Source organism: Hesperophylax consimilis, chromosome 4, assembly GCF_061612785.1.
Source record: "Hesperophylax consimilis isolate HC1 chromosome 4, BYU_Hcon_1.0, whole genome shotgun sequence".
Taxonomy (NCBI): domain Eukaryota; kingdom Metazoa; phylum Arthropoda; class Insecta; order Trichoptera; family Limnephilidae; genus Hesperophylax; species Hesperophylax consimilis.
The window spans coordinates 24,524,500-24,538,974 of NC_142839.1; the positions used below are offsets into that span (position 1 = coordinate 24,524,500).

The 14,475-nt window shown below is 34.5% G+C and overlaps 1 protein-coding gene across 2 annotated transcripts; it reads right to left on the reverse strand.

Annotated features, from left to right (window-relative positions):
* Positions 1 to 655: 655 nt before the first annotated feature.
* On the reverse strand, positions 656 to 5,174 carry LOC149424413 (uncharacterized). 2 transcript variants are annotated; one of them, XM_089631340.1, is made up of 3 exons: positions 5,117 to 5,174; positions 1,499 to 2,925; positions 656 to 987 (listed from the first exon to the last, which is right to left on the reverse strand). In XM_089631340.1, exons 2-3 carry the CDS (start codon positions 2,909 to 2,911, stop codon positions 676 to 678), a joined length of 1,725 nt encoding a protein of 574 aa, XP_089487466.1. In that variant the 5' UTR covers positions 2,912 to 2,925; positions 5,117 to 5,174; the 3' UTR covers positions 656 to 675. The 2 variants fall into 2 exon arrangements, with proteins under 2 accessions (XP_089487466.1, XP_089487465.1); XM_089631339.1 differs by lacking the exon at positions 5,117 to 5,174 and having other exon boundaries at positions 1,499 to 2,991.
* Positions 5,175 to 14,475: the final 9,301 nt, after the last annotated feature.

A 14,475-nucleotide genomic window follows, 5' to 3' on the forward strand; every position in this document is an offset into this window, starting at 1 on the left:
GTTGAATTGGTCACATCTAGTGAGGTAGGTAAAGTAAAACATACAATTAAATTAAATAGATAATTACTTATGGTAACTTCTTATAATGTTAATCTTTTTTTTTAAGAAAATGATATTTTAATAAACGCTGATTTATCGGCATTGAAAAAAAAATCGTTCAATTAACAAAACCAAAAGTTGGGAATTAGTAGGGAATAATGGTGAATGTTTATGAATGATTAACTGGAGGTTAAAATTATAAATTATGTTGTTTTATTTGAAAAAAAAGGTGAAATAGACAATACCTACATAAATGGAATTATCTATTTATGGCCAGTTGTGTCACAGAATTTGAACTTTGAAATTTGATGAATTTTTCAAGTTATATGAAACAACTGGCCTTAGTATTTATCAGACTGTGTTCCATTCATAACATAACATCTAATAAAAATTAAAAATATAAGTTGATGGATGGAAAATTTTTGGAGGAAAAACTTTATATGGATCTGTATATTTTAAATTAAGGTTGGAAAATCAGCAGAGAAAAAAATAATAACGAGGGTCCAATGCACGATGGAAATGTTGTAATAAGTAATTTTAATGTAAGAATCAGAATAGGTACAGAAAACATGACATTTATATAACATTAAAAAATTTTAATTTTGGTAAGCTGGTACTGTATTCGTTCTGCAACAATTAATGACAATTCTGACAAGTAGGGGTGCACTTGAGTCCGTCGAGTCCGCAGCGACAGCCGGCCGAGGTGTCCCCAGCCCCGTTGGGCCCCCACCTGCGGCCCTGGGTGGCCCAGCACAGGTCCGTCACGCACTTGATGCAAGTCAAGAAGTCGCAGCCGTCCACCTTCATGATGACCTCCTGGCACGTGGGGCACTGCATCGCCTTTTTGGTGGCAAGCATCTCAAGGAGGTATTCGACACCGTACCCGTCGGGATTATTCTGCGTTTTAACAAAATCTTCGCAAGTCAGGGTCGCTGGATTATGAAGACCCTGTAAATAAAGGCAAATCTGTTGCATTGTCTCGAAGAGCTAATGTTTTCAAAAAAATAAATGGGTTCATTTTTCACTTGTAGCAAATACTTGTGGGTAAACATAATTATAATAATTAAAATAAAACAACTTTGTTTGAATACCACTTATATACCGGTTTCTGAACTGAAACCGGTTGGTTAGAAATATATAATAAAGTGATATTCAAAAAAAGTTATTTTATTTTAATTATTATAAATATTTACATTTATAAAGGCTTATGTGAAGAAACAACATACTATGTCATAAAACATGCGTTCACTATTATTCCATGGTCTCCAATGGAATAATAGTGAACGTATGTCTGATGAATTTATGACGCGAACGTAGGGTATAAAAGGCCTGTTTACATGTATGAGTGTCTCTTCCATGTTGACCATTACCAGTTATACTTTATTTAACATTTTATTTTACCCTCTATTTCTAAATCACTTTCATTATATAAAATAATACCAAAATATAGTTTACGCACCTTACACACAATACAATTTACTTTCGAGCAAGCTGTACACACGAATGAGTTGTTGACATAGTAGTTATCGTCGATGTAGAACCATTGATTACAGTTTTCATTTCGACACTGGGTTGCTTCCATTTCCCTAAGCAGCGTGATGTTTATGTAAGTGTCTTGGAATTTGTCCCAAATATCCATGCTGACGATTAATCTTATTTCTGTGTGATCGATAGTTTTGTCACAGCTCAAATCGCCATCGTCATAGGGGCACTGAATTCGTACATTATTGGTGGTTTCAACAATAGACGAAATACATTCTTTACAAAATTTGTGAAGACACGCAGATAGGACATATCCCATTTTTGTTTTACATGTGTCATAACACACAGCACACTCGAACTCCGTTAGGTTTTCTCCTGGCTTTTCTTTATCGTCGTCATCATCATCCTGTTTTTCTTCAACCTTGGCAGGCTTGTTTAGTTCTTTCAAATAATCGTCGCTTGAAAAGTATTCATTAATTGTGCCCGGCAGTACAATTTGTCCGCAGACGTTTTGTCCATCTTTGAATGGGCATTCGAATACCCCATCTTCACCGTTTTCAAAACGGGTGGTCTTGCATGGTCTACAAAATGTGTGATGGCATTCCGTAAGGACGATCCCAGATGTAATTTCATTCATGGCCAGACACACGGCACACTGGAACTCTTTTACGTTTTCCGCTGTCTTAGCGATTTCGTCTTCTTTGTTGTCATCGTCTTTTTCATGGTAATTTTCATCTTCTTCTATGCTTTTAGCATCATCTGACATTTTATCTTCAAGCTTGGTAGACTTATTTAGCTCAGTAAAATAATTTTCGCTCGAAAAGTACTCTTTAATTGTGTCAGGAAATAAATTTTGTCCGCAAATGTTTTCTCCGTCATTGAACGGACATACCACTACCTCAGTAATACAGTTTTTCAAATGGGTTGTCATACACGGCTTACAAAATGTGTGATGGCATTCAGTAAGGATGATTCCATCTGTGATTTCACATTTGGCCAGACACACTATACATTTCAACTCTGTTTCTTTTTCTCCCGGCTTTGAATCGTCTTCTTTGCCATTATTTTCGTTTTCTTTTTCAATACCATTCTCATTTTCAGTTTCATCCGGTTTGTATTCAATTTTGGAAAATTCAGTTTGTTCCTCGAAATAATCTTTGCTATTAAAATATTCTTTAATTATGCAAAGCAGTATAATTTTTCCACAAATGTTTTCTCCGTCCTTGAATGGACATTCGAATGCATCATCAACACTATTTTGAAAGCGCGTTGTTGTGCATGGTTTACAGAATATGTGACGGCATTCCGTGAGGACGATTCCAGCCGAAATTTCACATACGGCCAAACAAGCCTCACACTTGAACGCTTCTTGCTCAGACACTTCGGCCATGCTTCGATAATATCCTAAAATGTAAAAATAAAACAATTTCATGATGTATAATTAGAATAAAAAATATTAAGAGGATTTAAAAAAATTATTAATTAATTTTGTTGGGAAAAGCAAGTGAGTACTGAGTCTAAAGCTTGTTAAGGTATCGATAGAACAACATATTCATACGTAATTTAACAAAAATCATTGATTATTTGCAATGAAATTTCAAGAAACAGTTTACATTTTTTGATAGACATCACATTTTATGCATTTGGTGCGAGATCGCTTTGAACATTCCTCTAATCATATATAATTTACCCAGCTAAATAATATTTTTCAAATAGCTAGCCATGCAATGCCTAAATAATTGTATACTTTCCTCTCACCAAAATTTACGTAAATAGCCTACCTTTATCAATATGAACTTCGATGGATTTCGATGATATTAATTAGTAAAGGATGAAATTCAATGTAAAACAGTTTGATAAGTATAAATGGGATATTAAACCGTCCAATATAAGAAACTGATTTTTTCAACGGTTAGTTGAAACAAATACTATCTACAATAATTAGGTTCCTCGCACAAAGTACCATGCAGATTGTGGGGCTATTTGAAAAATCCTATTTACAATAATAGTGAGAACGCACAATATTTCGTTTTCGTTCGCAGAAAATTTTCAAAAAGTCTATTTTTAAAGCCTGAACGAAATAGAAAATTCTAAAATGACAACTTAATATAGTAACAATGTTAATCTCAATAGAATTTTGTTTCATAGTGTAAGTAAAGGAACTTGTTAGGATTTCGTGAGGAATTTGAAAATCTATTCGTCCCTTTGTTGGTATTCAAGAACTTATGCATTGGCAACTCTTGTCCACATTCACATTTGAACCGTTGAAAATATTTTAATTCAGGTTCTAAATACCGGTAAATTGTTTATCAGGTGAGGTAATGGATACATTTTTGCTTCAATAGTGTTCTTCGATGTTAAAAGCGGGTAATCTTAAGAATATAAAACATCTCGACTCCCATACAGGCGTAGTATATTCAATTCCTCTGTTGGCCAAGTGCTGCATCACAACAACAGTAGGAGATTTTCAAATATTGTCAGGTTATTCGTAACACGGGAATGTTTGTCTTCCTTTAAAAAAATATAAATATACTAAAAAATGAATTAATCATTTTTAATATGTCGAGTAAACAAACCACGCCAGCAAGAATCTTCATAACATGATTCACCTGTACCTCAAGTTTTACACTTTTGTGTCGTTTTGCGTATTCGGTGTATGTACCTACATGCTTTTGCAAACATTATATTTACATTGGTACTTAAATTATTGATGAATCGCATACTTAGCACACATAGAAAGGTATACCCATTTTCAGGGTTGCCAATTCGTGGTGAATTCCCCAATTTGCGGGGAATTTTTAAGATTTTTTAAGAATTGTGTATTTTGCGGGGAGAACCTTTTTGAGGGGAAAATGCGGATATTCGGGGCATTTTGTGATTTTCGATCCATTTTGAAAATAATATTTACAAAATTGTTAGAATGTACAATAATTTCATTTTCTTTCGCAGCAAATTCAAATTCTATTTTTAAAGCCTGAACGAAAGAGAAAATCCGAAAATGACTAGATCAAAAATGCTAATTTCAATAGAATTTTGTTTCATTTTGAAGGTAAAGGAATTTATGGGGAAAATGTGGTGAATTTGAACATCTATTGTAGCTATTTTAGAACTTATGCATTGGCAACCCTGTCCGTTTTGCTTACAGCGCACATTCGATTATTGACGACAACATTCACACATAAAATGTTTAGGGGGTTCGCGACATTCTGCGATATTTATTTCACGAACCTAAAAGGAACTGGACGGAGAGAACAATTGAAGGCACGGGGTGAAGGGGAAGATTCTCGATTGCAAAGACCATTATAATCACCGTTTCACTCAGCCAATACGATGTTTATTAAAAACATGAAAACTAAATAAAGACAAAAATAAATTCATTCGTTTAGCAAAGAGTACTATTACAACTTTTCAAAAGATTAGGTAGGTACTTACCTATGCACCGTGCGCTTTCCGACTTTTGTATAAATAAATACTATAGCTCTAAGGCGAGTTGCGAATTTATCGGCGTCCTTTTCACAGCGTTACCAACCGTCGTCAGTCTCGACAAAAGGTTAAGTATGTTTAAAAATATTGGTTCATTAATTTGCCTTATTACCTTAAATATTAGTAAATTGTCATAAAACACTGGCTTGAACGTCTGTCTTCCAGCGGTCGCGGTATATCACTGAATAATCCACAATCTGAACATAGGTACTGATCACTGAATGCCGAATGTTAGGATGCGATATTATATTAGTGTGTGGGTGTGTAATAAAAACTAGATGATGTTAACGAATGATTTTGTTCGAACTGCTTAATCTGCAAAAATTACTCATTTCGGCGACAGTCACCGCGGAACTTTCTTAGAAAGAATATTTATCTTCAAGTTTCGAAAATAAATAATAAAAAACATTGATAAGGATTAGGTTAGATTAGCTAGGTGGGCTCATGTAGATACATATTATCCGTATGGCTTTATTGGATATTTCTTTATCATATTACAAGATATCATAAAGACCATTAAAGAAACAGATCCAGACTAACGTCCGAAGTTTGTGGCCCGCGATATTAAGGCGAAGCTTAATGCTAAATCAATATTTTGATTAATCTTTATTACGAATTGGTGTACATTATGAATACCAAAAATATGCTCAAGATAAATTGAAGGTTTTACTATCGCTTCGCTTGAGTAGAATACAAATAAAATAATAAATTACTCAATAAAAAATATAAATATAAATACATTAATAAAAACATTTTTTCAATAGAAATGAATAAACGCATAAGAACACAATTTAAAAAAAAATAAAGTATTATAGCTAAGACTATCTGTGGCAGCTTGACTTAATCGACTTTTTTGTTTCTTGTAAAATTATTTACAAAATGAATAAAAACCACTTTTTTTATTCAAATCGAACTTTTCTAGACTCCGTTTGTCAAGCGATTTTAATGCCTATTACCAACAATATAAAATATACCAAGAATATACACATTTTTGGCTTGTAGCTTCCTCTTAACACGTTACCACCAGTTGCTTTTGACCACATCGGCCTAGCAAGACTTCTTGAGATTGCTGAAAGCCGAAATGGATGGAACAACGCTTTAAAGCAGAAACTCAGTCAAATTAAAGAAACTCAAATCCACCACCGAACAATGAGAGTCCTTCCGTAAATCCAATCAACATTTTAAACGAAAATACACAAACAAATATGCATCACAGTGCTTGCGAGTACACCCAAACCAGGGGTGTACATCTCCGGTCTGAACTTGTAACCCTGATGAAGCGTGACTTCCCAAACCAAATGTCCTATAGACAAAGCTGTTGTGGCTGAAAGCTCAGATGTCATTGGCTCAGAGCAAAAATTGTAGTTTGATCTCTCGCTTTCTACTATCGCGACTCGTGTAACAGAAAGAGAGGCTATGCATGGGCTATGCTTCGATAAAATTTCCACGACGCCATTTCGAGGGTTGAAGTCAGTTGAAGTTTTCGGATGTTTACGTTTTAAGAGTAAATATTTTGAATTTTCTTTTACCCATCTAAAAATAATGTTGCGTGTAGAATTCTTCAAGGTGATAAATTAATGCCGTGTTGTGTTAAATGTTGATCAGACGGATATTCTATTCGACCGATTCTATAATCCGGTGCTAGCAAGGAGTGCGATTGTTTGTGGGTGTCATTTCGCGATTGAAAGCAAACATACTAAGTTTGCTTTCAATCGCGAAATGACACCCACAAACAAACACACTTCTTGCTAGCCCCGGATTATCAATATAATCAAATCTATCAACCCTGTCAATTCTACAGGACCATTCACAAAACTCACTCTCCTTCGCACAGCCTTGGAAATAAGGCGCCCGAAGCGCACAGCTCCAATTGCGCCAGCATATGGCCGGCCCTGAGTCTAATTTTTTTTTATTACATACTCGAAATCATAATGTATATGTTTCAACACCTTCTTTAAAATATATTTTTTGTTCATATTCGTGTATTTTTGTGTATTGTGTTTTGTGCTTATGTATTTTTGTGCAGAATCTAATTAAATCCTATTACATTGTCGCGGTAGGACAGAAATCCTGGGTTAAATTCCCAGTTGAGACCGTTACTTTTATTTTTGTGTCTTGTTCTCTTTCATCTTTTGTTTAGATTTATTAGTATTATCTTCTACTTCAATGATAAATCAATGGTAATACATCGGTGGTATTGTGTTAATATCCATTGTCTTTCTGAAAATAAAAATATATTTTAGATGTGAGTTTTTCATTTTCTGCATTCCGATATTTTTATTTTTAAAATATATATTTTTTGGGCTAATGAATGAACGACGTTGGCTGAGTGCAGTTATATTGTCTATGGTAGCACCTTTTTTTAAATGGCCTTGAAATATCTCTATTGTTACGACCTGTCTAAACCGTGCGACAGTTTTATCTGTGGTCGTCTGTGGTTAAATTAATGACAAACATTCCACCTAAAAAAAGCCCGAAGATATCGATCTAGGGAAGGGGTACCCAACCTTTTTTTACTCTAGAGCACATTCTAAAATATCGGTAGGGTGGCGGGCACCACCTATTTTTAATCGACAAACTCGGGGCAGCAATCGCAATCAAAATTACAACAACGCGGTTCCAGGCGGGGAATGCTATTTACACATCACTCCTTGTACATGCCGAAAACCCGAAGTTTGCCCGATGATTGCCGAACCGATCGGGACGGTACGAGCACTACTGTCAGTTTGGTTGCCGGGGCCATGGGCTTATTGCTTTCACTGACAGACAGAGCTGGCAGAGTCATGTGCCATGTGTTTTGGCGCCTTCGGCGTTCATCGGCTCAGTTCGTGGCGTTCGTTTACTTCGGGTTTTCTGCGTGTACAAGGATTGATTTGCAAATAGAACTCTCCGTTCCAAGCTAGCGTGAAGAGTGCAGTCTGGCTCGCCGCTAGACAGGTTGCGACAAGTACTGTCAGCAAAGGAACCACTCATACATACAATATCGCAAACATATGAAAGTATTTAATAAACCTAGCCACTCAAAAAAAATCAAACTCTAATAAATTAATAAAAATAATTCACATTTTTAATTAATGTTCATGAAAAAATTATTTTACTGTCGAATAGTGGCGGGCACATACGAATCGCACCATGGCGCCCGCAGGCACGGGGTTGGGAACCCCTGATCTTGGGAGTAGTTTATTTTTGGCTCCATCTGACATCAGCGCTGTCCTGCGAAAATAATTATATTTCTTTACAACTCATTTTCTCAGGACAGATCAGGTGGAAACTAGGCTAGGATAGGTGAGGTTAGGTTAAATAAAATAATAATACGTAAATAAATAATTTATGCTTTAAATTAAATTATAATTTTTTTAAATTTACGTTTTTCAATTGTCTCTAGCCGTTCGTTTTCTAGCCACTGCGAGGAATACCAATTAACAGAACTTATTTGAAAACAACGAAAGCTAATTTCATAAAGCTAATTTTACGTAATTACAAATTAAAATGACACTATTAATAATTTCCGAAATGCAGTCAGTTTCCTTTTAATGTAATGAAGGTAAATCAAAAAGTTTTATGTAAAAAAAATCGCATTAAGCGTGGCCAGCGATCTCGAATAATTACTAAATAAACTAAAATTACTTGAAATTTTAAAGATTTTCAATTTTTTTAATTTTTCCGTTTATAACAGAAAAATGAAAAGAATTATTATCTATAATTAAATGCAAGACAATTAATTATAGATAAAAGATTAAATCATCAATGAATAAGGAAGAACAATGGCATTATACCTTGCACGCATTGATGTATTATACATTGATTGATGCTTTCATGACATTACCAATATAATCACGATTCAATAAGACATCACAAAACGCACAATCCGAACACGGGAATAAGGTCTGAAAAAGAAAATAGATTCGATTCTGCGGTCAAGTTAAGAAAAATTGAAAAAAAATTGCTATTAAAAAATAAAAACAAACAAAAAACTCGCACCTGTTTTTAGTTACAGTTAAAGAGTTCTATTTTGTGTTCGAAAATAAAAAAAACGTATGGTATTTAAAAAAAAAATTATTTGTTGTCTTTGTTTAGTATGATTTTTTTAGATCATTTTTGATCTTCAGATCGTACATTATAATGGTTTAACTGCAAATTTTGGATTAAAAAATCGATTTAATTGCATTATTAAATTTGCTCGGGAATCGGTTACCTGATTTGCCTACTTCCCTTGTATCAAGGTCAGCAATCCACCCGCCCACAAAGTGTAAAATATTTTTGATGAGATTTGTCAGCATAAATATAAAATGACAGTAAACGAAAGGACAATTGGACTATGGACCCAAGCTCATAATAATATTGAAAAGTTAAGGAAAGAATACTTACGTAGATTTGGTTGAACATTTTGTTTCCATTGTTTGAGAACAGAAAGATGTACACTGTTGAGAAAATATATCATTAACACAAGAAATTATGGAAAAGGATCTCATAAACAATAATTATAATAAAATTATATATTTAATTCATGACCAACCTTTGGTTTATTGTTAACAATGTCGGTAACCATCTGAACTTTCTTAATTGCTTCGTTTTCAAGAAATTCTACAGCTCTAACTAGAAGTACGCTTTGATCAACAAGATCCTCAATCCATTTCCTTAGAATCATATCTAACAGCTGCTAAAACGGGCAAACAAAAACATAATATAATAAAAATTACATCTTAATGTTTTGCCCACCCACTTTCTACTAACGTACTAAACATTATGTTCTAATGTTTTGCCGACCTACTTTCTACTAATGTACTAAGCATTATATTTGAATGTTTTCCCACCTACTTTCTAATAATGTACTAAAGATTATATCTTAATTTGCCCATGTACTTTCTACTAATGTAATAAACATTATGTAAACTGAACAACCGACCCCGGGTCACGCTTCATCAATTCACAGAAAGTGAAGTTGAGAAGTATCCTTCGGGTAGGTAGGCTGCCTACCCGTTTCTCGCGCTCTCTTCTCTCTGCTGAACCCGAGCCGGACACATTACCACACCATTACTAGGAGTTGTTATTTCTTCAACATAATACACAAACTGTTAAAAGTGCCCGAGCGTTTAATTTATTCCCACCTACTTTCTACTAATGTACTAAACATGTCATATACCTTGGTATATAATATATATTGTACGTTAATTCACAACTTATTTAATGAATTAAATAAACATAATATGTTGCATATTTGCGGTATTTTCCAGAGGGGTAGATACTCTCAGTATCGCCCTGGTGGGAAACCGCCATTCAGTATCGAAACGTTACTTATTATTATCGAGCAATTAGGACTTGAGTGGCAGTCACATAAAAAAAACACACAATGTCAAAACGATCTGAGAAGACAATATCAGCTGTAGCTATTGACACCTAATGGCAGTTTCCACATATGTTTATATTTTTTGCTATAATTGTCATTTACCTTCATATTTTATCATATACCGTTTAGAGTGTGACCGAGCAGGCTCGTGATACTTTGTGGTTTTGTGAAGGAAAAATCTAAAATGTCTTGGCTACCAGAAAGTTGATATTAAAATTGGGACCAATGTTGCATTTTGAATAAAATATCAAATAGAAGTGAAACTAGTATGTGACGAAGATAACCAGAATTGTTGTGCGAGATTTAAGTGACAATAAGATTTCTTGATTAGGTGCATTTAGTTTTGTAGTAACTTGATCTGTAATGGGAGATACTTCCCAACCATCCTCATTTATTTCCTTCCGCCTCTGTCTCACAACATTACCCTATTGGAGGTGCCATAGTCTAATACGGAGAGTGGTACTTCTGAGGAGTTAAATAAAAATCCTTAGACCTTAATTTTTTAATTTTTCTTTATTTGTAAAACATACCCAAATATCTTCATTTTATTTTTCGAGTTTGGCTAAAATAGTACCTACCTAGTATTTGCATAAAGTAAATGGTAAAAAATCTAGCTACTCGTATCAGGAATACGAACAAAAGAAAATGTTATCAACAGAAATCATTCCAGCTGTCATCCCATACGACGAAAGTGAATTTTCGATTTACGTAATTAAAAATTAAAAATATCCCAAATGCAGTAAGATTCCTTTTAAGGAAAATCAGAAGGTTTTATTAAAAAAATATTTCATATAATCCGTGTCCAGCGATTCCGAATAATTACCCTATTTTTTTTTTTCAAAATCATATCCACCTCAAAAAATAATTATTACTGTATTTTTGTGGCAGTACTTTTTTGAATAGGGGAAATAATCAATGAGAGAATAACAGAATAAAGCAAACTAATAAAAAATTAAATGCGAAATTCATTAATATGAAATAAATCATAGATATTTAAAGTTTCAGTGACAAACTATTTTTTTTTCAAATTTAAAATTACTTGAAAAGTGTAGGTATTATTAAGATAATAATTTAAAAAACATTATTCCACTTTATTTTTAAAAATTGGATACAACTTAATTTTAACTTAACATTATGTGGAACTGAAGGTTTAGATTTAGGCACAGCGTCTGGAAACTATTAAATAGTACTCGTAGTGCAAGCGGGAAACTGGTGAATCTACATCACATTTTTAATCAATTTTGTGGTATAACTTTTTTTAATATTAGCTTTCGTTTTTGAGTAAATCGATTCTGAAGTTGGAACTTTTGGGTCAAATTTGAAAAAAATTGGTCTCTAGGGGATTAATAACACCTTTTTGGACATGATGCATAGAAATCAAAGATTTTCAAATGAAGTGAAGTGAAATGTGAAAAACTGGAAAAATTTGAGATAAAAAAATTCTCACTCACACCAAATATGGCATGCTTATCTTCGAACTGACGATATGACAGAGCTCGTATTGGACATGCAACTCATAACTCACCTATTCAGTGGCCGGCTCCCCAATACCTACCGAATGATGTACGTTGGGCGGCCTATAAAAGCGAGCGCACGGCCTTGAATCAAGCAGAGATCAAGGTCAGAGTAGGCTCAAGACCCGATACTGGTAGAGGATGTATCGTCTCTTCCAGTGAGATCTTAGAGAAATCCTTGGCTAAATACCTGATACTGATAGCGAGGTGTATCGTCCCTTTTAGAAAGGTTGAGGAGTGCCTAGACTGCCTAGAGCAGAGATGGGCAAACTTTTTAAGGAAAGGGCCATATAAAATAAAAAATTATCTAGGCGGGCCGGAAAAAAAATTTAATAAAATAATTTTTTATAAGTGATATAATACCTTTATTTTTTAATTTTTACATCATGCATAATATTGAGTACATTATATGCTAAAATGGTAAAAATGTAACAAAAATTGATTATTCTTTGGAAGAGTATGAAGGCGTATGTGACAGATGAAACTGTGGCTGAGCTTCTAAAAGTTTATCATAATCTGGTAAAAACTGGGATGAGCTGATTCGCAGTAGTGAAGCTAAATGGGGGTCAGTCAATCGGTTTCTAACACTGTTTTTGAGAAGGTTCATAGTAGAAAACACCTGTTCACAGATGTAGGATGATGCAAAAATCGCAATTATCTTCTGAGCGGGGGATTTGAGGTTTGGGAAACTTGATTTTGACAGGGCCTTGTAGAACTCAATTTTGGAAACGTTGAGAAACAGTTGCTTCAATTCAGTGTTACATTGCAACTCAATCAATTCGAGCTGCAATTCTGGTTTGACTGATTCACAATCCATATTAAATGGCATGCTAAAAATGTCCAGGTCCTGTTCTATAACTTTGAAGTCTTGGAATCTTCGTTCAAATTCTTCATAAAGATATTTCACGCTTTTCTCATAGTTCTTAAGTTGGTCCTCCCTAACTGCAATAGTTTTTAGTCTTGGAAAATGGGTAAAATCTTTCTTGACTAGTTGTTTAGAAAATAGATTCAATTGCATTTTGAAACTCCTGATATGACCCCAAATATTATTGATTAATTGATTTCTTCCCTGGAGTTTAAGGTTCAATTTATTAATGTGACTGAGAAGATCTGTAAAAAATGCAAAGTCTGAAAGCCATACAATATCTTTCATATGTTCACATTCGTCCATTCCTTTTTCTTCCATGAAAGAGATTATTTCGTCTTTTAAATCCCAAACTCGTTCGAAAACTCGTCTTGCACTGAGCCACCTTACTCTAGTCTATTAAAGTACATCAGAATACTCAGACTGCAATGAGTAAAGAAACTCTCGAAATTGTCTATGATTGAGTGCTCGTGAACGAATGCTATTAACAAGCTTAATAACAACATCAAGCACATGTTTCATGTCTAGAGCAGATTTACACAGAGCTTCTTGATGTATGATACAATGAAGAAACACAGCTTCGTTCCCAGAAAATGATTCCTTAAACATGCCTACGAAACCAGATTTCGTCCCTGTCATATTCGGTGCTCCATCAGTAGTGATGTTACAAATTTTGGTCAAAGGTACTTTCAAAGACGTGATAGTTTCTTGAAATTCTTGAAAAATGTCTGATCCTTTGGTCGTTCCCTTTAATGAACGCATGCAAGCTAATTCTTCAGTAACACAAAAGTTGTCATCAACACCTCTTATAAATATCAGTAATTGAGATGTGTCAATTATGTCCGTACTTTCATCCAACGCAAAAGAACAGAATTTAAACTCGCTTATCTTTGACTCTAGTTGTGAAACAAACTGCTTATCAATTTCTTCAATTCTAGAAGAAATTGTTTTTCGAGACAAACTTACTGTCTCAAAATCCTTTGCTTTGTCAGGACACAAAATTTCACATACTTGGATCATACAAGTTTTTAGAAATTCACCATCAGAAAATGCTTTGTTACTTTTTGCAATATTGTATGCTACAACGTAACTGGCATGTGGAGCTAGCTTTTGAGAACAGCTTTGTTTTTTAAAAATATTTTTCTGACCTGACAGTTTCTTACGCAGAGCTTCTGCTTTTTGCTTTCGTTCCTCTTCGGTCATAGTTTCATAAGTGGCGTTGTTATGTTTTGTCATGAAGTGTCGTGAGAGGTTGAATTCCTTAAATACCGCTACAGCTTAATTGCATATGAGGCACAAAGGTTTATCCTTAATATGTGTAAAAAAGTATTTCCAAGTCCACTCATTTTTAAAAATACGACATTCTGAATCAACTTTACGTTTTTTACTTGCCATTGTAATGATCAAAAATGTCAAAAACACTACCAAAAAAGCACAACCATAGAAACACAAGCCAGGCATACAGCCGCAGAGGTGACTTGACACTGACTACGCACGCGACGCAACGTCGCGTGGCGACTGTCCGAACTACACTGATGAACATTGAACGATTGAACACTGACCTTGACAACAGAGGAAACGAAAATGGTAGCGCCCGATTCGTCCCGAACTTGGCCGAGCAACACACGCATTGCACTTCACATCGCCATGCATTCGCCATGCTACCGATCTGCAAAGCGCGAGGTTGTGTGCAAACTAATATTAGATGCAATGATACCGTACTTAAAACACAATGAGAAGGAAAC